Source organism: Leuresthes tenuis, unplaced genomic scaffold (genome assembly GCF_036924035.1).
Source record: "Leuresthes tenuis unplaced genomic scaffold, fLeuTen1.0.hap1 SCAF_16, whole genome shotgun sequence".
NCBI lineage: Eukaryota > Metazoa > Chordata > Actinopteri > Atheriniformes > Atherinopsidae > Leuresthes > Leuresthes tenuis.
Window position 1 is genome coordinate 10011799 of NW_027325370.1, and position 25334 is coordinate 10037132.

The 25334-nt window shown below is 39.8% G+C and overlaps 1 protein-coding gene across 1 annotated transcript in view; it reads right to left on the reverse strand.

The window, feature by feature from the left end:
- Window positions 1-18347: 18347 nt before the first annotated feature.
- The window catches only part of pex14 (peroxisomal biogenesis factor 14), a 45607-nt gene continuing 38620 nt past the window's right edge, over window positions 18348-25334 (reverse strand). The window contains exons 8-9 of the mRNA XM_072366238.1: window positions 23563-23654; window positions 18348-20526 (exon numbers count right to left, since the gene is read on the reverse strand). Coding sequence (XP_072222339.1) covers window positions 20052-20526; window positions 23563-23654 — 567 coding nt within the window. The 3' untranslated portion in view covers window positions 18348-20051. The remainder of the gene's footprint in view (window positions 20527-23562; window positions 23655-25334) is intronic.

Sequence of the window (25334 nt, forward strand, 5' to 3'; positions counted from 1 at the left end):
TGGCATTTTGTTTTCCATTCACTATGGCTGTGGTTGAGCTCCTGTTGTTAACAGTTTTTATTTAATATTTATGTGACCTTCCAATGAGAAATTTCTAGGGTGTTATTGCACTTTTTAGGTTCATTTTTACCGTCTGAAAAAAAAAAAGAATGATATCTATCTTTTAACAGGGAATTTGCTTTAAAATATGTTGTTTTAGTTCACTTTTGCTTTCATGCACAAATAGATGTTAGTGTGACAACAAATTGTTGTTCTGTGGTTTATTTAAAGGTTTTTATTTTGCTTCTGCTATGATTGGACAGTTTGAAATTTGAAAAAAAAAAAAAAAAAAAAGGAAGGAACTGCGCTGCGCCAGAAAAAGGCGCCACAATACAAAACACTAATATGGACTGTGGTTCAAATTAAGTTCACAGCAATGTTCACTTACTGTAGTACTAAATTATAAATCTGTCAAACCACCCTCTGGTTTTTATTGAGCAAATATGTACAACTGAGGAGTGGACACATTGAATTATCTCCTGAGCTTGGCATTGGAAATAAATGATCACAATATAGGGAATAATAATATGTGTAGATGATATTCCTTCCAGATATTGTTTTGAGAAGAAAAAAAAAGGTTGTACAGTATTTTCCTCTGTAAAAATAACTATATATGAACAAAATGCTCTTTGATGAACAGTTTCCTTTAAAAAGAAAACCCTTAAAAGGAGAAATGAATAATAAAAAGTTAAAAATTCAAATAGCCTCATTATAGTTTGCTTGTGTGTTTTTTTTTTTATTAACACCCAAAGTTGTTCATACTACAGCAGGTGCAGATTCCAGTTTTTGTAGATTTTCTTTTTTTCCCTTTTTTTTTTCAAAACTCTGTCAGAAGCTCAAACTCAAATACACTGATTTGAATTAATTCACTGATGTTTCTTGTTTATTTATTGACTCTTTTTATTCACTGTCACTTTTCTGTGTTTTGTATTCTATTTTACTCATTTATTATGATTTTCTTTTTGACTCATTAACTAAAATTCTTGGTTTGTCTTTACTTTGCTGTAGATGTGCTTCACTCACAGACTCAAATGTTTCCTGGAAACTGTCACAAAGCAGAAGGATTACTGCAATTGTTTTATTTTCTCCTTATTTGCTGAGATCAACTGTAGGGGCTGGGAGGCGTCATGCACTTGAATTCAGTTTGTGTGTGTGTGTGTGTGTGTGTGTGTTCGTGTGTGTGCCTGTCAGGGTGTAAAATAGCAGGATCTGTAAAAAGTTGAAAATAAAGAAACCATAATTATAATGACAGAAAACATGTAATGCTTGATAGGGATCCAGCCTGGGGACATTACAGAGCGAGTGGAGGGGAAAGGTGTTGGATGATAACAACAGGGCAGAAGGTCAAAGTAGCGCTCTGTGTCAGTTAGTGATACCACTGAGGTGTGTGTCTGCATGTGTCTCCCTCCTGAAAGAGACTGTAACAGCAGACGTCTTTTTTTTCTTTCTCAGCAACTCAGACCTCCAATTCCAAACCGGTAACCTCATCGTGTTGTGCATCTTTCCTGCTTTCTGACCCCTAGAAATCCAACTGGAACACTTTTTGTCGCAGGATTTGAAGACAACAAAAACCTCCCGCATTCATGCAGCTAGAGGAATCAACGAGGTTTCTTGCTGGGGTTGTTCAGTCCTCACGTTCTGGTACAAGAACAAGATAGGAGTCGAAGACCATTAGGAAGATTTAGAGGTCTGCTATCACTAACAAGATAGCTCTCTGCATCTCTCACCGTTAACAGGGCACATTTATTATTATCATTTTATTCTATCTTTTTTTTTTTTTTTTTCCCTCAAGCCACATGCTGGGTGCTCCTCCCTCATGTTACCCAGTGGCCAGAGTGCCGACTGTCTGTCCCCTCATCTACAGCTGTTCCTGTCCTTCCTTCTTCTCTTCCTCGTGATTTTTTTTTTTATAAAAAAAGACGGGGAAAAAAGAACATGGGTAAAAGCATCACCATCTGTCAGCCAGCTGGTATCCTGTATATAATCTACCAGAGGAGAAAAAAAAGATAAACATGAAAATTATATTACACAAAAACCAGACGGAAACAACCTCCAAATCCTGCATAGGCTGATACTGAAAAGACAGATCATTTTACTGCTTTAATTAACAGAATAAAAAGGATGGTATAAAACAGTGGAGGAGATCTTTTTTTACTGATGGAACAATGTAATGTGGAATCTGTCTGCTTACTGCAGAGCAGTGGATCAACAGAAAAGCATGTCAGACCTTGTAAAATATATTGGAGTTTTGGACTAAAAGCTATCTTCCATTAGCATTCAGTTTAGCCAGATTTGTGAGACATTTTGTTTGAAAAATAGTCAACGAAGCATATTTTTAAAACAAGTCTCTACTTGAACTGGTCTCCCTCAGCACTACTATACATTCTAATAAAACTGCTTATTTCTCTTTGCATACAGTGCTGTTCATCTTCTTTGTGTTTTATTTGTGTTTTCCTTCTAGTTTGCATGTCGGATGTGAAGACTGAGCTCTTCACTCAGTGAAATAAAAAAAAACAACTAAACTTTTGGCCTTTTTCAGTGTCAGTGTCAATGTGTAAAAAAAAGAAGAAAAAAAAACTTAATTTGTAGTAATTTTTGCTTTTTTCAGAAAAAAAGGGGAAAAAAGCCCTCAAGTTACACATAATATGAGTGCCAACTGTGCGTGTGGCGGCTGTGGGTTATGTGCCGGCCAAAGCTGACATGCAGTTGGTTGATGTGCCAGGAACAGGTTGAGTGAGTGTGCAAGCAGTGTGGAGAGGCAACAGTTGAGGCTGGGAACATACACGACAGGTGTGTAGTGCATATGTGGTCACATGATGCCTATAAGGCAGATTAGGGCCCAAACAGATGAAGCGCTGCTTAATGGCAGCTTTTATTAAGTTCACAAAGCATAGAGGGAGGAGGAGGAGGGGGGTGAACAGAGGAAAAGCAGGTGGCTGGGCTTGTGCACTCCTAGATGAAGACAGATATTGTACAGCGGAGCCTGAAGAGCGTAGCTGCTGTGGAAGGATTTATGGAGATTTGCCTGCTCTGGACTCACCGCCTGCCTGTTCCTGAGTCCTGCAGTAATAGGCAGAGAGCTGGAAGAGCTCTGAGAGAAAAATGTGTCAGCTATGAAACCAGAGAGTGTGATCATATAAGATGAGAGTAGAGCTATAATAAAACGTGTGGATAGTTTGTCGCTGAAAAAAACAACAACTAAGAACATGTACAGATATAGAACAAATTGCACAACAGTCCAAATAAATATGAGCAACATTTCAAAAGTAAGAAGGCTGCCAGACATATGACATGTATTGGGAAAAAAATACATTTAAAAAAAAAAAATTCTATTTTATGTTTTGTTCACGAGTGTGTGTAAACATCTAATTATGTCCACATTTAAAGATGAACACAGAAATGATATATAAAATAACACAATTACGTACCCATTTTAAATGAAGATATGTAGGCACTGCTTGAAACCAACAAGAGAAGTTTTTGCGCTCATGTCTTTCCTCACAGTTACTATATTGTGAACATTTATGTGGATCCACACAGAAACATCCACATCCACAGAAAACTCAATGATTAAAGTCTTGAGAGTAAAGTTGTATCTTTTTGGACTGAATGTACTTTAATGTGTGATGGCTGCCAACAATAAGGAGTTTTTATAGGACTCTGGATTCACACCCCACACACATTTATCAGTGAAATCTCTTTGCATTGTATTTGAGCTTAGTCACACCACAAAAACAGACTATTTGGGATTAATTGATCTGCCTGCTGCCATCAGGCCTTTTGATGTTAGCTAGCAGTTATAGGTTCACTAAAGACCTCAGGTAAGTTTCTGGAACCAGTTTTTCAATCCTAACAGGCACTTGTTGATTTAACACAGAGAACAAATGTGCCCTTATAATCAAGGTTTTCATATTATTGGATTATATAGCAACTGCACCTTGAAATGAAACTTATAACAACTTTACATTTAATCGTTTTGGTGTTTCAGTCACAACTTATCTGTTTTGGTTCTCGTTTTTGGCCCCAGCAGCTGTTTAAAGAGCAAAAGCTCGGATAAACACACTGCGTAAAACCTGTTCTGCCCAAACTTGCATACAGACAGTCATTGTTGAACAAACTGGTGAATTTAGCACCTTGGTGGAGACCAGTTAAAACTGTGGGTGTCTTACTGGAATTCATTATGTTGACAGAAACAGAACTTTAAAAGATCTCTGAAGTTGCCTTTTTGTCCCGATGGAGGTATTGTTTTTATAGGCAAATTTTCACGACAGATTATTATTCGTGGTCTTTAGCCATTGCTAAATACAGCACATACAGCAACAGACTCCTTCACCCCAAGTGAGTGAAGTAGAGATATCATAGGTCCTTCCTTCCTGCTGCTGTCAGACTGCTTAACAATCATTCAAATACTGTGAAATAAGATCAAATGTGCAATAATTAATGTACACCAACCACTTTTCCACTGTGCAATTCACTAGCCCATGTACAACTGCTGCTATTGTTGATACTATCTGCTGTTGTGTGTTTCTATTGTTTTTTCTTTATCTTTCTTCTGGGCTAAGGCTCTTTCTTGCTTCTGTAACAATGTGACTTTCTCCATTGTGGGACAATAAAGGGAAATCTAATCTAATCTACAATACTTAGCTTCCTGCAGCTAGCTAGTTTGAACCTCCAACCTTTTGTGTATCTTGATAGCTTTCATCTCATTCTGTCAAAACTATAAGATAAAGTTGAGGCTTTTCTGTGGGGAAACTTAAGAACATTGTGATGAAATTTAAGATGCACATCATTTTCAGATATCCAAAATTAATAATTTAGCTAGCTTTTTAGAGTTTTGATAAATGGCCTACTGTTCAAGCCTCATCAGATGTTTAGCAAAAGTTATCAAAAAAAAAAAAAAAAATGTATTCCTTGTAAAATCAACCAGGTGAAATACACAAAAGCCAAAAGACAGGACATACAAGAAGCCAATCCTTGACCAATAACAGTCATGAAACAGAAAATATTAAATTCTCTATTCACCACAATGTGTTTGGAGAAACACTATTTATCAATGTCACTGACAGGTTGGACACGCGAGAGTGCATACGTAAGTCAGAATATTATCATTCTAATATTTTGAAGCATGTTATGCCAGCTGTCATTGGGCGAGAGGTAGGGTACACCCTTGATGGGTCGCCAATCCATCACAGGGACACACGGAGACAAACGAGACACACAACCATGCATGCTCACACTCACTACCAGAGACAATTCAGAGTCACCAATTAGCCTAACATGCATGTTTTTGGACGGTGGAAGGAGGTGCCCAGAGGGAACCCACGTATACACGCAGAGAACATGTAAACTCCACACAGAAAGGTCCCGGCTGGGATTCGAAACAACCCTCTTGCTGTGAGGTGACAATGCTAACCACCACATCACCATGCAGCACTGAATGAGAGCACCTTTCTTGTAAATTGAAATATACTACTCATTACTGTTTTTACCAAGTGATCCATAAAAATGGAACTTTGGTGCATGTGTGAAGCACGCAGGCCTATTTAAGTCTAGTTTTCTATATGCATACTGAGTGAGTCAAACCCCAAGCGCATTATATGGGTGTGTTAGCCCAGGTTTGAGAAGCTCAGTTTCATGAAAATTCAGTACGTTATCTCACAGGTTAACATGGATTTTAAAAGTAGGTTTTGGTCGAACTAACACAACAGTCCAGTTTATGTAAATGGTCTATGTCTATCTTTCCAAAAGAGTTTGAGTGATGTGTTTCCCTCGTTATTCATCATAAATTTTAAACTTGACAATACAAAATGCAAGTATACACATCTTTTTATCCACTAACATGTTGGTTCTTTGAGATAAGTGGCAACACAAGATGATATAAAAAGTTTCAGTTAAACCTATCTGATGTTCCCAAAATCTTGTTTTCATTCAAGTGATTTTATCCTCAAATTGAAAGTGCACACATAAAAACATCTGGTAACAAAACAATAATGAACTACAAAACATACAGCGTCAGCATCCGAGAAATGTGCTGTCACTGAAACCCCGAAAACCCACAAATTCTGAAACATGGTGAGAAAATGACAAGTGTCTCTTGAGAGCTTAACAACTGACTAATTTAGACTGTGAGATGGTATTTGTTCTACCAGTAGATGTTTAAATCATCCACTGTGATCATGCCTGCCTTTAATGTAGCAGGAGAAGTTTTTATAACTAAGCCCTGGAGCTGCCAAGCTCAACATTGCAAAATGAGACAGAAGCCTTTTGCATAAAATGCATGAGCTACCTTGTGTGTGATATCGTTGTTTTAAGAGTAGCTTGTTGTTGATAGTCCGCACAGGTATACAACATATAATGGATTGTGTATATATGACAGGTCTGCAGCATTCATTTCACTGCTTCATTGGCACATTTATAGTTCACATTTTTGGATGAGATGTGTCCCTCATCTCTCTCAGCACTCTGCCCTGGTTAGACCTCTCTTTAAATGCTGTGCCCTTTGCAATAGATGCTTATTTATCTATTTTTGCATGTGTATGAGCTTATTTTGGAAAGACCTCAGTCACATTGCAGAAAAGGGGGCTGTGTGAAAACAGCAGCTTTGCCATTGGTAGCAGCTGTTGTTGCTGAGACACCTCTGAGGAAATGGAGAATTGGACACACACTCATCCAATTTACCATTAACAAGAACTTATTGGATGCAGGCCCTTAGAAACATGTGGCTTTGCCTTATGTGCCTCTGTTGAGATGTGCTGCTGTTCCTCTTGAATGCGTGTGACTGGGGTCTGTGATATTATTGGCATTTGTGATTTGGGATCAAAATGTGATATCTATATGTCACTCTGCTTCAGTGGTGTATACAGACAGAAAAAAAACTAACTCAAAGCCGTCACTGCAATAAGTACTTGTTGCAATTTCCATGTGTACGGAACTATTAAAGAAATCCACAGGAAAGTCTGAGTTGTAATATGAGATCGTTTCAGACATCAAACAGCAAAGCTGGTCCACAAAGATCTGCAAATACAAGATTTCCATCCGTTTTATACTTTCCACATATATTTCCAACCACACCAAGAGAGCTAAGTTTTTGTAAAGCTCTTTAACATAGCAACCACTGCAAGTATTGACTTCATCTTCCTCCATGATTTCATTCGTTAAGCGAATATATAATTGTCTTTAAAGTTCTTTTCCCCCTTAAAGCACAGATCTACTTCTCTATACGCTCAGCAGATCTAAATCTAAATCAGACGTTCTCGCCTGCGCAGCACCTGTGTGTTTTGTTTCTGGTCTGGTGACATTTTTTGTCCACCTCTTTTTTTCTTTCTTTCTTCCCATAAACACATTTCACATTCTTCAGAGGGAGGTGTATCTAGAAATCTTCATCGTTCAACACATTTTCAGTGGAGGACGTGCAGATAACAAAGCGTTCTCTTTGCACAGTTTTTGCTGGAAACCGTTGATCTGGTCGTCACGGAAATGACTCAGATCATTTTATTATTGTTCTCTGAAAAGCTCCGGTCCTTTTCGTTTTTTAGCCCCACAGTGACGTCAGGGTGTGTCAGAGGACCGAGGCCCAGGGTCATGCTCAAGAGCACTTGAAAAGAAGTGCAAATTCAGAGCAGCTTAATAAAGACACAGGTGTTGAAAGTTAGTCAAGGCTTTTTTTAAAAATAAGAAACTAAATTAAATAATTGTGACCTTTTAAACTATGTTTGCTGAAACTTGAGTAATTTTTCACCACGGCTGAATAGAAACTCCTCAGACGAGACCTGCTGCACAACTTCTTGATTGTAACCTTCCACCACAAGCTGAGAAATGACCAAGTGTAGTTAGGCTGGGAATAAACACAGTTCCCATCTTTCTGTCGGCTCTGTCTGAGCAGAACGCATTTTCACAAAAGGGGAAAGGTGGGAACGTAATGCTGCACATGAGATGTTATTTGGTAAACATGCAGTTGTCATCTTACAAACACAAATGCAATCCATTGGAAAGATTAGTGTTGAGTCCCATTAAAAAGCTTGTGAAAAATGAGCCTCCTGTCAACCCGGTTACATAAATGTTTACTAAGAAATACCAAACATTGTGTTTTATTTGTTTTACTTTTCCGCAAGTTTGCCCTATTGCCGTAGATTAGTCATTCCCAGAGTTAAACACAACTTTGCCAGCAGAACAAACAGCAGGGAAGAAGTGCATAAAACGGCTGATCAAAGCTGGCTTGAAGCCACGTGGCCATTACCGCTCAAGTAGTTTGCCTCAGAATTGGACCAGTGATCTCCAGAGCTGAGTGGGAGCATTTCATCACTTCATAAGTCTGATCCAAAACGAGAGAGCTTACAGCAAAAAGTCAGAGGGGCCTTTTCTCTCTCTCAGAAGCCAGAGTAATTCTCATTCCACTTCAGTCGCCGCAGCACAGCACCGCTAACTGGCAACTGAGGCCTGCTGCTGCTGCCGCTTTCTTGGCAAACGGAGAAGTTCTTAAGTGCTAAGCTGTAAATTTGCTTAATTTGACATGAGTCCGAGGGGAATGGGATCATTTTCTTTCAGGGAAAAAGCCTGGCATATTGGCTGACATTAAGCTGAAATGGTCCAACATGGTGTTTCTGCTGTGCGATGACGGCTGGAACACAGAACAGACAGCGTTCGACAGAGCTGTAAAACCGTTTGACTCTGGCACCAGCGCCGTGTGACTCATTTTTATGTTAATTATGTGAAAGCCTTTCAACTGTAATTTCTGGGGAAGAAAATGATGATGAAGCGGCTTAAAGTGGTTTGTCTGTTTGCACATACAAGAACGTTAGAATTTACTGAGTGTGCATATGCACCTGCATTAATCTGCCTCGATAAATATCTCTCATTATGAGCCACAGACTCAGTGATACAAAGAAACTAGCAAATCTATGGTTGCATAATGCAGGAAGTGTCACTCATTTCTGACTTTAGAGAAGGAACAATCCCAGGTCAAACTGAAAAAAAAAATGAAGTTTTGGTCACAGATGTGGAAGCAAAACAGAAAATATTTGTTAAGCACAGGAACAGGTCAATCATAAAGTGATATCTGACTCATAAGAGAGCAGAACCGTTAACTGAGATGAGAGAGAAACTGTCTGAAATGAAAATGCAGAGAATTTCAAATAAACAGCTGATTACCATATGTTATAATGTCATTACAATGTTTTCAATATCCATAAACAACATGAAGTAAATGAACAGCCTATTAATGTTTTACAATATTTTCTTATAAACTTTAGTCCATTATAATTTCATTCCTCTCAGCTGAAACTTCAGTATTACTAGGACCCAAGCAAAAACGTTGCTCAGGCACCAATATTCTTTCTATAAACATAGACAGTTTTTTTTTTCAATTTCTTCATTTAACCGCCAGAAGTAGAACTACAAGGAAACAATTTTCACCTGTCTCACAATCTCTTTACAGACAAATCTGGAACTGTAAGCCAGCAACACACTCAAAAGAGACAAAGAAGTACAGAAAAGATTCTACATTCAGCAGAAGTGACAGGTGTGCGTGTCCAGACTGAGGATAAAAGGAGACACCAAAGGCTAATCATTTCCTACTTTGTGTCAAATTCCATTAGATAATCATCAGTCAGTTAAAGAAAATTTAAAAATGTCTCAAAGTTGCGCCTATATTAGTGTTGGTAAGATTATAGAGTATAACAGCATTATTTTTTTCAGTAACGAGTAATCTAATTAATTATTTTCCCATCGTTGTAACGCCGTTGCCGTTACTGAGAATGTGAAGTTGGTCAGATGAAGTGTCAGGTTCTGGCCACACATCAGCTGCCTGGAGAGAGCAGGGGTGGGGATGATGACGCCGTTGCAAATGCGATGATGATTGGCTGGGTGGGCGGAACGTGCACTGCTCACGCTGTCTTACGCCAAACACAGCATGACATCGACAATGGCGACGAGCCAGGGAAATGCAAAGGTAGCGTTCTCAGACTGGAGGTACCGGCACAACTTCTCTCTCGTTTTAATTAAAGACAAGAATGTTTAAAAAAGACGTCATCCATGTCTGCCTCAAGCACCTTGAATCTTATGAAGCACCTCACATCAACACATGCTAACATGGCACTTGTTGCTGTTGCTGCTAACCCAAGCCCAAATATATAAATATAGTGTTCTGTTTATTGTGCTGTTTACCAGTTTCTTAATTTTGCACTTGAATTTTATTTTCAATATTCTCAGGTGGCACTGCATGAGAAACCTTCATGTCACCATGATCAGTATAGCCACATGGGCGTGTGGGGGCTTAGGGAAAACAATTTCCACTCAACACAGTCCACTGCTGCATCCAAAAATGTAACATGAAACTGTATTACTCAAGGAGGATGCCATATATCAGCTCGAGAGTAGAAATGCTTTGTGGTTAGTTGAGTCCACTTTTCAGCTTTCTTTTAACAAAAGAGAAAAAACACTCACACTGGCCTCTATGTGTCAAATAAGAAGACCCTGGAGGTTATTTAAGCAGGACATTGTCAGACCTTCTTCTATACGACTTACATCAATGTCACTACATTGTTAGAGTGTGTATGCTTGTCTGGCCTAAAGTCCAGATTTGTCTCCAATTGAAAATGTACAGTATGATGCATCAGAGGGAGGAGAATCAGTCACTGTCAACCACAAACTCTTAAACAGCTGAAATCTTATAATCACAGTTAGTCTCCTCAGTTCTCAAGCAACTAAAACGTGTGATCAAAATGAGGGCTGGTGTAACACTATGGTAAACATGCCTCGCCCCCAGCAACATGTTTACGATCTTTTTAAGGAGCCTTGAAATGACCTTGAGATCTCTCCAGGCTTCATCAAAGCTGGCACAGATGTAAACACCTGCCTCACAAAAGTTCTAGTTTGTATTTTTTTGATTTTGGAAAGCGGTTGTCCATCGCAGGCTCACTGAACTGGTAGCTATGCTGACAAACAGGAAGTGAGGTTTTGTGGGTGAGCTTGGTTTAGTTCATATTGAATCTTTGTCCACAGGAACTTGTCCTTTCCTTAGTCCTTTGGTTCTGCTGGAGGTCTCTTCCTGTTAGAAGGGAGTGTTCTTTCCATGATCAGGATGGAGGATTGAATCGAAGAGAAGTTTTAATGCAACCTGTTGAAATTTTGTCAAAATAGAATTGGACCATCTCTGAAGTGCCATGAGATGACATTTGTTGTGATTTGGTGCTATGCAATTAAAACTATATTGAATTTAATTGCTCTCCCTGTACTCTTTCTTTCAGTTAGCTGATTACCATCACCTGCCCCATGTTACTTATTAGCTTCCTCATACAAAAACTCCCTGATTTTCTGTGTTCGTTACCAGATCCTCATCATAACTACCTCTGTTCACCCCAGTACAGCTACTTCAATGGTTTTGGTTTTTGGTGTTTCTTGCCTTGGTGGTGCCTATCCTTTTGTTGAAAGGAGAGCTTTTATTTCTTTAAAACCTGCCTGTTTTGCCGTGCACTTGGGTCCTTCTCCTGGGATCGTGAACTGTGACACACAATTTTAACATGGCCGCCTCAAGTTTCCATGACGACTTTTTTAGATTTAATGAAATACTTATGAAGTTAAAGTTTGAGGGTTTGATGTTGTCAGTTCTTGGTCATCTAGTATAAATGCAGTATATTCAAAAGTATTACATTTCAGCTTTATTTCTGTTGAATGACTCTTGAATAGCGCCAGCCTCAGACGACGACGACAGCCTTTAAAAAGACCGGTTTCAGTATCACAGCTGTGACCTTCATAAAACAGAGCTGGGCAACAGGTGGGCATCATGTGTGTGCTAATCTTCCACATTATGGTTGCAGATAACAGACACTGCATGTCACTGCTCTGTTAAAACTCAGTAATTTAATATGGAATACATCAGCAATGTGATATTTGTAGCATGGAAGAAGCAAAGGTTGGGGAGATTCAGCTGATGCTAAGAATAGAAAACGCACATCGTTCACTTTGGGTTTCTGTTACCAGAAGAATTCTGAGTACCGCAGACCCTCCAAAACAAGACATTGGGTGTCCACTGGGGGATTTTGGGATTACTTTTTTCACTTGCTCTCCTCTCTCTGAGGGCATGAAAACAGGGATTGTGTTACACTGTGACAATCCATGCCAATTTGGGAGGACAAAGTTGATGTATGTACAGCCTTCCCCCTTTTTCACAGGCTGTCCTTCTTTTACCCATCAATACTGACATGTGTCTGGTTGCTGGAAGTTTGGGCCTTTGGACAGCTGGGAAGCTACAAGAGAAGCGATTCAATGGCCAACACACAGTGTGTAACATGACTAAGAGCCCATAAACCAGTCTTTTGACATGAAGTCCTTTATGATCCCTCCAGTGACCGGCTCTTGTTTTGTTATATCATTCTTTCAAATCTAATAGTATCGTTAAAACAAAATTACTGTAACTGACCATTGTACCAGCTCAATCAAAAGTGAACTCCCCTCTGATGGCCCTGTCCTTTCATGCCATTTCACACCTATCAGGCTCAAAATTACAACCCCAACTCCAAAACAGCTGTGACGCTGTACAAATTGTAAATAAAAACAGAATGCATTCATTTGCTAATCTCATGAACAAATAATTTACTGGGTTAGGGTTAACATTTAGAATATGTCAAATGCAATGAAATTATCTTATTTCCTGGAATCGATTAGCTCATCGTGAATTTGATGGTAGGAACTAAAAAAAGTGGGGACCCAGCCATGTTTACCACTGTGTAGCATCCTCTCTTTTAACAACAGTCTGTAATTGTCAGTGAATTGAGGAGACCACCTTTGAGAGAGGAAAGTTGTCCCATTCCTGTCTGATATAGGATTCTAGCTGCTCAACAGTCCAGTCCAGACAGGCCAGTCCAGCACCTGGACTCTTCTGCTACAAAGACATGATTGTACAATCGACGCAGTTTTGCTATTATATGCAAGGCATTGCCTGAAAAAAACATTGTCTGGCTGGGAGCATATGTTGTTCTTAAACCTGTTTATACCTTACAGCATTGATGGTACTTTCCCAGATGTGCAAGCTGCCAGTTCAATACACACTTATGCACCCCAAAGGCATCAGAGACGCAGACTTTAGAACTGAGCGGTGATAACAAGCTGGAGGCTCCCTTTCCTCTTTAACACAGAGTAGATTATTCCAAAAGAAATTTAGAATAATGATTCTTTTGACTCCAAAACAGTTCTCCATTTTCCTTCAGTCTGTCCTAAATGAGCTTTGGCCCAAAGAAGATGGCAGTGATTCTGGATCATGTTCAGGCCTTCTCTGCACGATAGAGCTTTAACTTCACCATTCAAGAAACTCAAAGACATTGAAATCAACTGTACTTACATGTATGATGATCTCCCACATAGTAGTTAGAGGTGCCAGAAGGTTTTGAACATTTTCTCACTCCCCAATGCATTGGAGCATCAGACATACCTCACACAATAACTTGATTCCGCTCTCGTGCATCTAAACAGTTCCAGTGGTCCAGTTATATGTCAAACTGTTACCGTGGCTCAACTCAACTGTGAATGTAACCATGCTGAAGGACGTGTTCTTGAGCCCATAAAGTGTTGGGCATCCAATATGAATTTCAAGTAGTGTCTCTTGTGCACAGAAATATCTCCAGATTCTCAGAATCTTTTGATGATATCATGTACTTTGTACATGCATTTTGGAAGCGGGGTTGTCTAAGGTCATGATTTGTCATGTTCGTGTGCATTTAAAACTTGCCCACTCTTCCTCATGCTATGACAGAGGAGAGCTGTATTCTTTTAACGAGTACAAAACAATGTCACGAAAGCAGTTCTAAACATGAATAGATTTATTAAAAAAAAAAAAAAGTCGTGGCTAAAGGTGCTAAAAAAATGAAATGTACATAAAAAAGAAGGTAACTGTCTCCAATAGTCTAGAGAACAATGAAAAAGTGGTCCAAATGCATTTAATAATTTGAGGGCACAGGATTATATTTGTACACAGGACAATTATGTTGAGAAAGTAAAATGGGGGGGTAAAAAAATCACTAGTGACGATGTTATATTAATATTTGAAATAAAATTTCAACCACTTTTATGCTGGAACAAACACAAACCCACAAATGGACAATGCCTTTGAGATTTACACAACGGCCCCAAAGATAAGGAAGGTGTGTTTCATCTTATTAACTAATGGTTGGAGAAAAACTGTCTAAAGCTAAAGCTAACTGTTCCAACACAAGGCTCATTGTGAATGTAAAAAAAAAAAAAAAACTATATTAAAAAAAAAAGAAAAAAGATGGAGCTGCAGCCTGCCCCTTTATTTTGTCCCCCTTTCCCATCTACCTCTCTCCTGCCTGCTTGACCACTACCATGCTTCAGATGCTCCAAAGACAGGCCTTGTTATTAGTCTAATTTGCACCAGAAAGCGCCACACCTGTTGCCCCTGCGCCGCCTGCAGCCGCGCTCCCTCAGCAGGCTGACAGCCCTTTCTTCAGATAATCCAATCTTTCCACCTGCGCAACACAACCTTTGCCTTCCCTTATGTTCGCATGGCCACCATGCACTTGATAACTCAGTCTTGAACCATTCATAAATACTGCCAACCAGTACCCAGCACCCTGTTCTTTTAGCAGCCAGCTGCTGTTTTGTCTCATCACGTCTTACCAGCACCTTCCTTTACCTGTCAGTAAGGTGAGTAAAGCATCGCCTAAGGTTCAAAAGGGGTCCCACAGTCATTCATATGACAGCCTTCCACCATCTACACCCTCCATTTGGATTTGAAACAGCGCCAAGAGAAAATCAAGTGACACAGGCCACACAGAGTGGGAGGGAGGGGAATGTGATCCCACTTGATTGTTGAGAGTTTATATAGCGAGTGATGACAAAGTGCTTTATGACTTTGCAGTGTTCTCTAGGCCCTGCGATTGAAGCCTTATACAGTCAAAGCCCCCTGGTGACCTTGGCTTGTCAAATGTTCTCATTTTCACCAGGAAGGAGCCGGTGTTCAGCAGCCGCTCAGAGCTGGTAAGCTGCTTTTAGAGAGACAGCCACGGAGAGCTTTTGGAGGTGACCCATGCTTCCTTATTTTTACTGCTGAAACACTAGTGATCAAATGCATCAGTCAAAGAGAGAGAGAGAGTGAGTGAGTAAGAGAGAGAAAACATAGCTCAAATAGAATACACAACCATGAATATTTTAATATAAGAGTCCACAGCCATGCAGGCAGCTCTTTGAACCTGAACTTAGGGCAGCACTTTGAACCAAATGCTAATGCAAAAACGCTTACAAAGATAATGTGAGGATGTTTACCAGCTGCAATGTTTCCAACTAAGTTTGCTCACCAATGTAAGATGTTGCAGACATTTACTGAATCAGCATCTTAAATTAATCATTCACCTCGCCAGCTCTGGATCAAGCTCTGCAGAAGCCTGATAAATATTCATAATTTTGGATCAGGTATGCAGGAACGAGGAAACATGAAAAAGGCTGAAGAAAATTACTGGGAAGCTTATTATTGGGAAATCATTAAACAAGTAAAACTATAACCATTCTAATGGAATCTTGAAAATGTCCAAACCTTACATTAAGCCATCAGAAAATGTAGTTTTTTGCCAATCCATCAAGTTCATATTTCACTGGATGAATGGAAACTTTTATATAATGACCAATAACACTGTGGGAGAAATAAATTTCATACCAATCTACACCCCCATGGAGCCACTCTGCTCTTCTTATTCAAAACTCCAAATAAAGCACTGTGATTAAAGAAAAGGATGGACATCTTTACTATGATAATGGTAATAAATAAATTAATTAATTAATTTAAAAAATGGGGATTCTCATAGGGGTCACACAACAAGTGGGGTTTCCACAGGCCTGATCAGACATACATATAAAAAAATTTAAAAAAAGAAATCCAACTGATTGCTTCCAGATACACACCTTATCTTATAAGGAAGTGGAAATATTTCAACCCCAGACCTTTGTTTCCTGCATTGTCTGTGACCTTTCCAATGCAAATTGCAGGACACTTCCCTTACAGCTATCTGGAAGTCTGGTAAACCATGATGCCTCAGGAAGCCCCTTGTAGCTACAATGTAAATCATTCCCATTCATTGTAGTGTGAAAACAATGAACCAGGATCAACACTCAAGGGCTCAAAGAGTTGTTTAAACTGAACAGAAATAATATCAGTGAGGTGCAGACAGAGCCACAGATGTCCTCTGACTGCTCCTGCCGCTGCTATGGGCTAACAACTCTTACATTGATCCAAGGAGACACTCAGCCCTCTAACCTGCTGAGTGCTCAGTTCCAGTGAACAATGGAGTTCAGAGCGTGTCGATACACCATCCTATTGAGTGCTCTCCGTTTAGCAGCAAGATTGATGAGGTTAAGGCTCCCAACCGGGGAGCCAAATGGTGTCAAAACCAAGGTGTTGCTTTGGTCAAACAATCCTTCCTCGCAATGCCACACTGAGAGGCGCTAGTTATTGGGTTATACGCCAGGAAACACGTTCAAATAACGAACAAGATTTAGGGAAAGGGTATGCAAACTGTGGTGGATGTTGCTGGGACACCAAATAAATGTATAAGATAGTACGAGTGTAGCATAGGTGACACTTTTTGGACATGAATACACTGCAAATCGCCCAAGACAGTAAATGATGTACAAGTGGATTTATTACTGTAGGTCCCTATAAATCTAAGGCTGGCCTGAACTCCAGGGAGAGGTTAATGGATTACAAAGGGATGCAGTATCGAACCTCAGAGAAGTTTATACACTTCATCAATATGTGAAACGCTATTGATCACTTAAACCTTGATAAATTAAATTCATACGCTTGACATGCATGGCAATATTCAGAATGCCCCACATGAGGGGCATTCTGAATGTGGCCCAGACATGGAGGACTAAATGCTTATGGAGTTCTGCATTGTGCGTGCATTAAAGTTACTATAAATGACTAAAACTGTGATTCTGGAAAGTGTTGCTACTTAAAGGTATAATCAAGAACACATAAACTTTACCTGGAGACAATCTGTCCACTGGTGAGATGTTTAAGCAGCTTCATTTAACATTCCCGGAGGGTGCCACTCAGGCCAGGTGCATTTTAACAAGGCAAACGAAACGTGAACTTTCAGATCAGTCTGATTCACAGGTTGTTATTTTGTGTCATTCAAACAATTAACAGTTGCTCAGCTACTTTCATTTGGTCCAGAGAAAATGATGGCTGTTGGACTGGCTTATAATGACAGGAATCTCCACCATAATCTCTTTACAAGGCTTAGTGAATTTCAAGTTTTGAGTTCTGTAACACCTGATGAGAGAGCGGTGGGTCACGAGTACATTAACCTCAACCAAGTCAAGTTTTGTCAACCTAAAGTCATACCTAATCTGTAGAGTATCCTTACATTAGCATCATTGTAAGAAAGTAGAATAAACACAATACCTCTTTTATTGTTTGTTACTATTTTCATATTAATATCTGTTGTTATTATTGTTATCTTCTCATTTTTCAATGATAAATTCCCTCTCTGGAGGGCTAATAAAGGATTCTTATGCCGAAACATAACTATTGTTCTGAGCATGCTTCCCACTTTAACAAAACATCTGTCTGTCCCTCCCAAATAAACTTGGGTTAAAGCAGGAATTATTCTAACTAACAAAGGTTCAGCATGCGAGATGTAATAACATGTGGTTTCTGCACAAACTAAAACTCCTCAACTCACCCTCATCTTCTACGGTGGCGACAAAAAAAATGCAAAAAGGCCCGCTTAAGAGGTTGAGTTTGGTTTGTTGTTACCACAATAGAATATTATCTTGCATTTCTCTTAATGGATCAAATATCACACAATTGAACTTTGACTCTATTTTCAAAGACGACAATCAAGCTACAGAAATAATTTTTTTTAAAAAAAAAAACAGCCAAGAACCGATGATCCACTTGCAGAAATAAATAAAAAGTTCACACGTTTAAGCAAGTCACTTAGTCATTTCCAGAGCGACAGCTAAAATAAAATGCCCTGTCATGCTTTCTGACTACTCAGCAGAGCGTGATTCTTTACACAAAGTGTACACAAATAGTGCTCGCTGGGAAACATCTTTTTCTTCAATTCAATCCTTTTTCCACATACAGAAAACAATCCTACAGACTGTTGATCTATAATGTGTCAGGAAACCTTCTTCTGTCTGAAAATACACAATCGCATTCACACAAGCATCTAAAGGGAATTTAAAGTGCAAAGCTCTCAACTCACTTTAAGTAAAGTGCTGCGTGTTTGGACAAACAGTCGACTGCACCGTGTGTTGCGTCTGGTTGGTTTGCAATGAGTAAGAGATTCCTCTTGAGATAAAACAGATTTATTACAGTTATGGCTGAAATTCAGACAGTGTTTAGCAAGTTACAGAGGACCAATCAGTCAAACTACAGTGGTTATGAAGCATATTGATTTTGAGCTTCTCATTGTTTTTCATCCACAAAAAAAACATTTTTATACAAAGAAAAAAAACTTTACAGCATACTGAAAGGATGACTCATAAAACAAAACTTAATCTCAATCAACATAACAAAAAGTAACCTGTAACTCAAAACCTGCGTCTCAGATATGTGCGGTGATCCTCAACCTTCTCTGTGCTTCGAAGAAGGCCACGAGATAGAGGTGGAAATGGCACAAGGGCAGATATCCCTTCTTCTCACTCATGGACTCTTCTTGTTAGTTCGAGGCACAGTGAGTAATTCAATAAGTCAAGTATTCATTTATTACTTTCCTTTTCAATCATGGGGTAATTTTTTTTTCTACTTCCCCCATCCACCTCCACACTGAGAAAAAAGAAAGTAATACAAGTTCTGCAACTTCCATCTGTGGCGGCGCTCGTGTCTTACTGCAGCTTAATTACAAAATATCGGTGCCGTTTTCTGTAAAGATTATTCACCGTAGGAGGCCCTACGTAATTTGGACCGGAGGGTTTGTCACAGAAAATAATACAATGCAACTGGGCTTTCTGTATTAGATTTCCGCTTTTAGCCTCCTTGACATTTCAAGCTGCATGAACTAATACATCTGTTATTTGTTGATCATTTGATTATTAACATACTTCACAAACCAAATCAGCTGCCCTGCTGGAGACACAGATACAGCTCTGCAGACTGTCTGGGTTTTTCTCGCCTGCCGCGCACAAACACACTCGCAAAGATGCACAATTCAGCCCTCAGTGAAAAAGGAAAGCAGGGAAAAAACATTTATCTTCCCCTCCTCTGAGCGTATGAGCGCTCTGACACCGGCATGGAACAAAGCCCGTCATCACATTCTAATCTCGAATTTCAGGGCTTTTATTTCACCCAAATGCCACCCTGCTGGCCTTGTGAATTATTGACAGACTGACACCAATGCGAAAGGACACATAAAAGAGGCTAAAAGCTCCAGCCCTGGAAGAGTTGTCCTCTCCTATTGCCATCAACAGGGAGAAAAACTCTGCTTCAGTGGAAGCTCACGGTAACTTTCAGACTGAAGTAACATATGATCGCTGACCCACAGCTGCACTATACAGCAGAGATATACTGTGCAGCACCACCTCTTTGGTCTATATAGCAGCCTTAGTATAATTACAAAGATACCAAGGCAAAGGTTTGAATTATCTGATCAAATCATGAAAATTAAAAGTAGTAACTCACACATGATTAGTACTGCATACAGGCTTTTAAAGTCATTCTCATTTGACTATTACTCACCATTTCTCCTTTTAAAGAGATGTCACTACGTGGCATTTGGATGGCATGCAGTTGTTTTGTTTGCATGATTAAAAGTAAATCCTGGTAAGCCATAGGTCACCGGACACTCAGATAATCAGTCAGTTGTGGACTTTTTTTTTCCACCCATGCCAACTTCTCATTTTGCTCAACATGAAAATGGTACAGAAACAAGTGGACACACAGAGAAGATGGAAGAAAAGAAATGAAACTAAACAGAGCATATGAGCAGAGAGAAACAAAGCATCAGCAGGGCTGAGAGGTGGTGTATTGCAGAGTGTGTTGTGATTTCTACTGCCGTCTAATCAACCTCGCTCTCGTTGCTGGCACCCTCGGGTCTCCTCAGTTTGTCCACCTGTTCGTTAATCTGTCCATCTCCACCTCGCCGATCCTCTGTCTGCATGCTTAGACCCTCCACCTCCTCCTCTTCCTCCTCCTCCTCCTCCTCCTCAACATGACTGGCATCCTCCTCCTTCTTCTCCTCTTCCCCCTGCACCTCCATGCGGACCTGGTCCAGGGGCAGTGTTGCACCCAGGCCCACAGTGCAGGTATCCCCATTGATATCAATGGCTCCATCTGGCCCTCCCAGAGGATCCTGGGGGCTGTGGTGTCCATCCTTGATTGGAGAGGAGCTGGCGGACTCGTTACTGACAGGGGAGATGTCGCTGCTGCTGTTGGTGTGGTTAATGGACGGCGAGCCGGGTACTGAAGGCGGCTTCAGGGGAATCTGCCATGAGGGGATCTTGGGAATCGCAGGAGTAGAAGGGAACTGTCTCCTGTGGGGTGTGGGGGGATGGGGTGGCACACAAGAATGTTGAATAAAATTAGGCCTGATCACAAATTTTTATCAGAAACCTTAGTGTGATCAAAATGTGTGAAATGAGCTTTCCCACGATGTTCTCATACAAAGGTAAGCACAGTGCAAACACAAAACCAAATATAGCTTTCTTAACCATGTGTTGACTAAGAACACAACCTCAGCACACCTTCACATTTTAGCATGCAACTACACATAGATGTAGTAATGTATTTCTCATAATCAAAGCAGAGAAAATGTTCTTTCTCCCCCAAACAGCCAGATGTTCAGCGCACCTGGTAAAGTTGCTCAAAGATTTTATTTTTTTTTTTTCTGTCTTTAATCACATCCACTTCAGCTTTTAAGATCAAAAAGACCACATTAGATGTGTTCAGCACTTTTAGATGCATGGAAATGGTTTGGAGATGATTTGGATCAGTTTAACAAAATGGAAACAAGTTTGGAGACAGATGGTAAGAAGACAGTCTTATTTGTGATTCAAGCCGTTCTCAGAAAACTCATTGCGAGTGTTATGATGAAGTCAAGAAAGCAAATGACAAAAGGATTATTACTGATTAGAATGTATGAGGGAAACAAAACACACTCAACTAGACAGTTCTGAGGTAATTCATGTCCTTGCCGGTTTTCTGATGTACACCCTTACTTCATTATAGACACTGATACATAATCATGCATGCTAATGGGCCTGACTGAGCTGGGCTGTGTCTGATTAGATAGAAACGAGAGGACGTCAAAGAGCACATAGTGAGGCCTCACGACAACAGCAACACAACAGCAAAGCCAAGTGACATAAAAGCATGTGCAATCAAATTTTACAAAAAAAAGCGTTTTTACTTGTTGTGAACCTAAAAAACTGTCCTTTCTTTTTTTTTTTTTTGTCATTTCTCATAAAGTTACAGTGTAGCTATTGTGCACATTTTGTATGTGGTTTCATTGCTTACCAAGAATCAAATCACACACGTGATCCCGTTAGTGGCGGTCGCACGCTCATTGGCTGAGCTGTAAGGTCGAAAAATAAACAAACGGTGCAGTTTGCAAAAGCAACATCCTGTGTTCTTTTGGTTTGTGTATCCACACTAAACCTTCTGCAGACCCACGGCAGCTCAGTACTGTAGAACAGTATGCAAGGGGAGTGTTTTGTGTTGGACATTATTCCTGCCATTTAAAGTCAAAACTCCAAGGACAAAAAGACAGATTTGCAGATAAGAGGGTGGGAGGGGTTTAATTTGCAATATTATCTACTTTTCAGAGGAATGTTTTTTTTTCTCATGCTGACAACTCGAAAGTTATCAAAATGCGAGTAAGAAATCAATCAGAGCTCTTTATAACTCTGAGATAGAGGATCCCACAAGTTGGTTTCATACAACAGCAAATCGCTCACAATTTTAATCATCATGGCAATATAATTTGTTTCTGTAAGAAAACTTATTTTTATACCTGGCGAGGTAACAATGCTAGTTCTGACACCCCGAATGGCACGTTTAACTAAACCTGAACATAAATTTGGTTGCAAATGAATAAGAAGGTTTTAATGCAAAATGTCTCCTGTCTGAAAAGGGCTTTCAACTGCACTCCATGGGCCTTGTTTAGTCATCTATGTCAATTTGTCAAAGCTGAAACATTATTGCAAGCGTTATTTAGCTTTATAGAAGAGAGCAAATGGAACTGTGTCTTCGTGTCTGACGGTGACATGTGGTGAAGTCTGTAGTTTGAACCAGTTTGAAACATCTCTTAAAACCCGAGGGCTTTCTGGAAAACTTAAAATTCTAAATAAAACTATAAATATGAAGTAAAAATGGACTGAAGGGTCATCAATTTCACCGTTGTGTTTGTGACAAAAAAATAAATAAATCAATGAAACAAACAGAAAGGAGGAAAATGTTGTTGAGGTGATCCTGACATTTGCAGCAAAGGAAAAAGCACTAAATAGAATATATGCAATGAATTAAAAAAAGTCACCACCTCGATTTTAATAAGCAAATGATCTGGGGTTGCTTTAGTTCGTCAGGTCTAGATTCAGCGACATTACGAGCACGGAATTTGATATCAGCTGAATACACTAGATGACCAGGTTTTTCCATCAATACATTATGTGTTCTCTGATGGCGTGGGCATATTCCAAGCTGACAATGCCAGAAGTCATCAAGTTCAAACTGTGACAGGGTGGTTCAAGGAGCACGAGGCATCATTTTCACATAAGGGAAATTATTCGATATCACATATGTGCGAGGGGCAAAAAGCACATGAAGCCCTAAGATTAGCAGTTAATGCGAAGGTGAAGTTTTCTATCAATGGGATGACAGTTACGCTCCAGCTAAAATAGGGCAGTTTGGAGGCATATGTAGAGCAAAGAATTCTGAATACTACCTGCGACTTTTAACAAAATAAAATAAAACCAGGATCTAGTAACCATAGATCTATTAACTGATTCTGAAGTATTTTGGGGTGTTAAAGTTAAAGCCGGAACCTCCTCTCTTTGGACCAGAGGTAAGCTGTCCACATGAGGAGACCCACAGACATCCCAAAGCTGAAGATTCTTGGCACATCTGACTGGGCTTATAATGGGCTTATATTCCTCTAAAATGATGTGCAGGACAGATAAACAGTTTACTTTCAGTCACAAGGTCACTAAATACTGACCGTAAATGTTTACATACATACACTCATGTCACAGTTTATCATTTCACTCAGTAACTAAACAAGTTTAATATTTTTCTCTAGTTTTTTTTATCTGGGCTGCCTTTGTCGAATTTTGGGACTGAATGAAAGTCTGATGGCATTGTATGATATTTACGAACAAATACGATAAATCACTACAGAACTTTCACGTACCAGAGTGTCAAGCTTTGCTCCTGTTTTATTACTGTCAGAGAGTTGAAATGGAATGGATTAAGGAAATCAAAAGTACCAAAAACAACATGTCCCAAGCCTCTCAGCACACACACACACACACCTGGACTGTTTCATGTGACGGGGGTCTGGAAAACTTTGTTACCTGCTGAGCAGTAAGCCCTTCAAAGAGACAATCTCAGCCTTCAGCTCTCCAACTGTTTGGTTGTCCAGCATGCGGTTGGTTGAGGACGATGCCTGTTGAAAAAACACAAGCGAGACAAACACACAACAATTAAAGACACACACAAGCACTATTCCGGTCACATGCAGGGTCACAGCACAAAGTCTGTACACCGTAGGTCTTTCAACAGTTCCTCTATACTGGTCTCAATTATACAGAATATCAAAACCTTATTTAAAGGAAGGACATGGAAAGTAAACCAATATGGTAAATGCAAATACCAAACGCCACACGTTTTTGTGTAGTCAAGTCATCTGTCACCATAACAACCTCACAACTGTGGGTGATGACTGAGGGGAGGGCAAACAATCTCACTGCAGCCACCTTTATGATGTCAGGAAGTCCGGTGAGTGTGAATCACGCTGTTTTTACATAATTTTCCATACTATCTAAAAAGATTAGGTCAGTGTGTAGTGTTTTGGATAATGATTATCTTAAACAATGGCCACATTCATAAAGGCAGACCAAAGCTTTGCAATTTGTTTTTTTCTTTTCGTCTTTTATCAAAGGCTTGCGTTATCATGCACACACACACACACACACGCACACACGCGCATGCGCACACACACACACACACACGCACACACACACACACACACACACGTGCACACACACACACACACACACACGCACACACACGCACACACTAGTTCAGCATGAAATGCTACAGGGTATAATGGGAAAGTATTTGAATGGCAAATTGCTGCCGAAAATCAGTCTCTGCTTCACTTTTTTTTAGGGATAGGCTTGAGTTACAACTATAAAAACAACAAGTTTAGACAAAGGTCTGGAGAGAAAAGCGTCACGGGTAAAATACAATACAGAAAGTTAACTGCAGATGCTATGAAATCTGTAAAATGAAAGACTATCATAATGGATAAGAAAGCCAAGCTTTGCACACTCTTAAATTGATGTTTTATGTCAGAAAAGTGGAGCACTTTAAATGAGGGAACACACAGCAAGTGCCAGACAGGTGGACAATACTACTACAAAGAAGAGAAGTGTTCTTTTTCCCCCCTGAATGAGTATTCAAGTATTCCCAGAAAACATTCCAATAAGACAATGAATCTGAAAATTTGACCTTCCTCTTTTCATGGCCTGCTCTTACACTTCTGCAGCCTGTGAGAAAGCACACTGAGAAGGCATTATGTGGTCATGACAGCAAAATATTTTGGTTCCAGAGATGTGCATGACTGCTTCCTGTTCTTAGTCTATTCCCAAATAAAAAGCTCAGACTTGTGTGAGAGCCAGAGTACAGACCAACAAGACCTGAGGGATTAGAAGGGGAAGACAAGGGAAAAAGTGGGATGAAAGAAAAGTAAAAGCTGTAATTAAGACTCTCCTGACTCACCAGAGGAAGCTTGTTAGGAAGTGTGGACCCCCAATTGAGGGGAGAGGGATAACTTGGACTCTTTCGCTTGTAATTAAATCTAAGAGAAATTAATTGAATCACATCTGAAAGGGATCAGACTCATTTACAGTGGATGGAGGGAGGCAGAGGAGGAGAAGTGAAGGGAGACAGAAAAAGAGACGAAGGGGAAGGAGAATTCTTCTTTTTTTGGCTCTTATCGGCTCTTAAACCTCCCTGATAAGGAGCCCTGTTTTAGAGGTGGTGCACTGGAGTCCCGCTGAAGACACTCTTATTACAGCCGTCACCTCATTAGAACCATCTTAATCCCTCGCCTCCCTAAGGC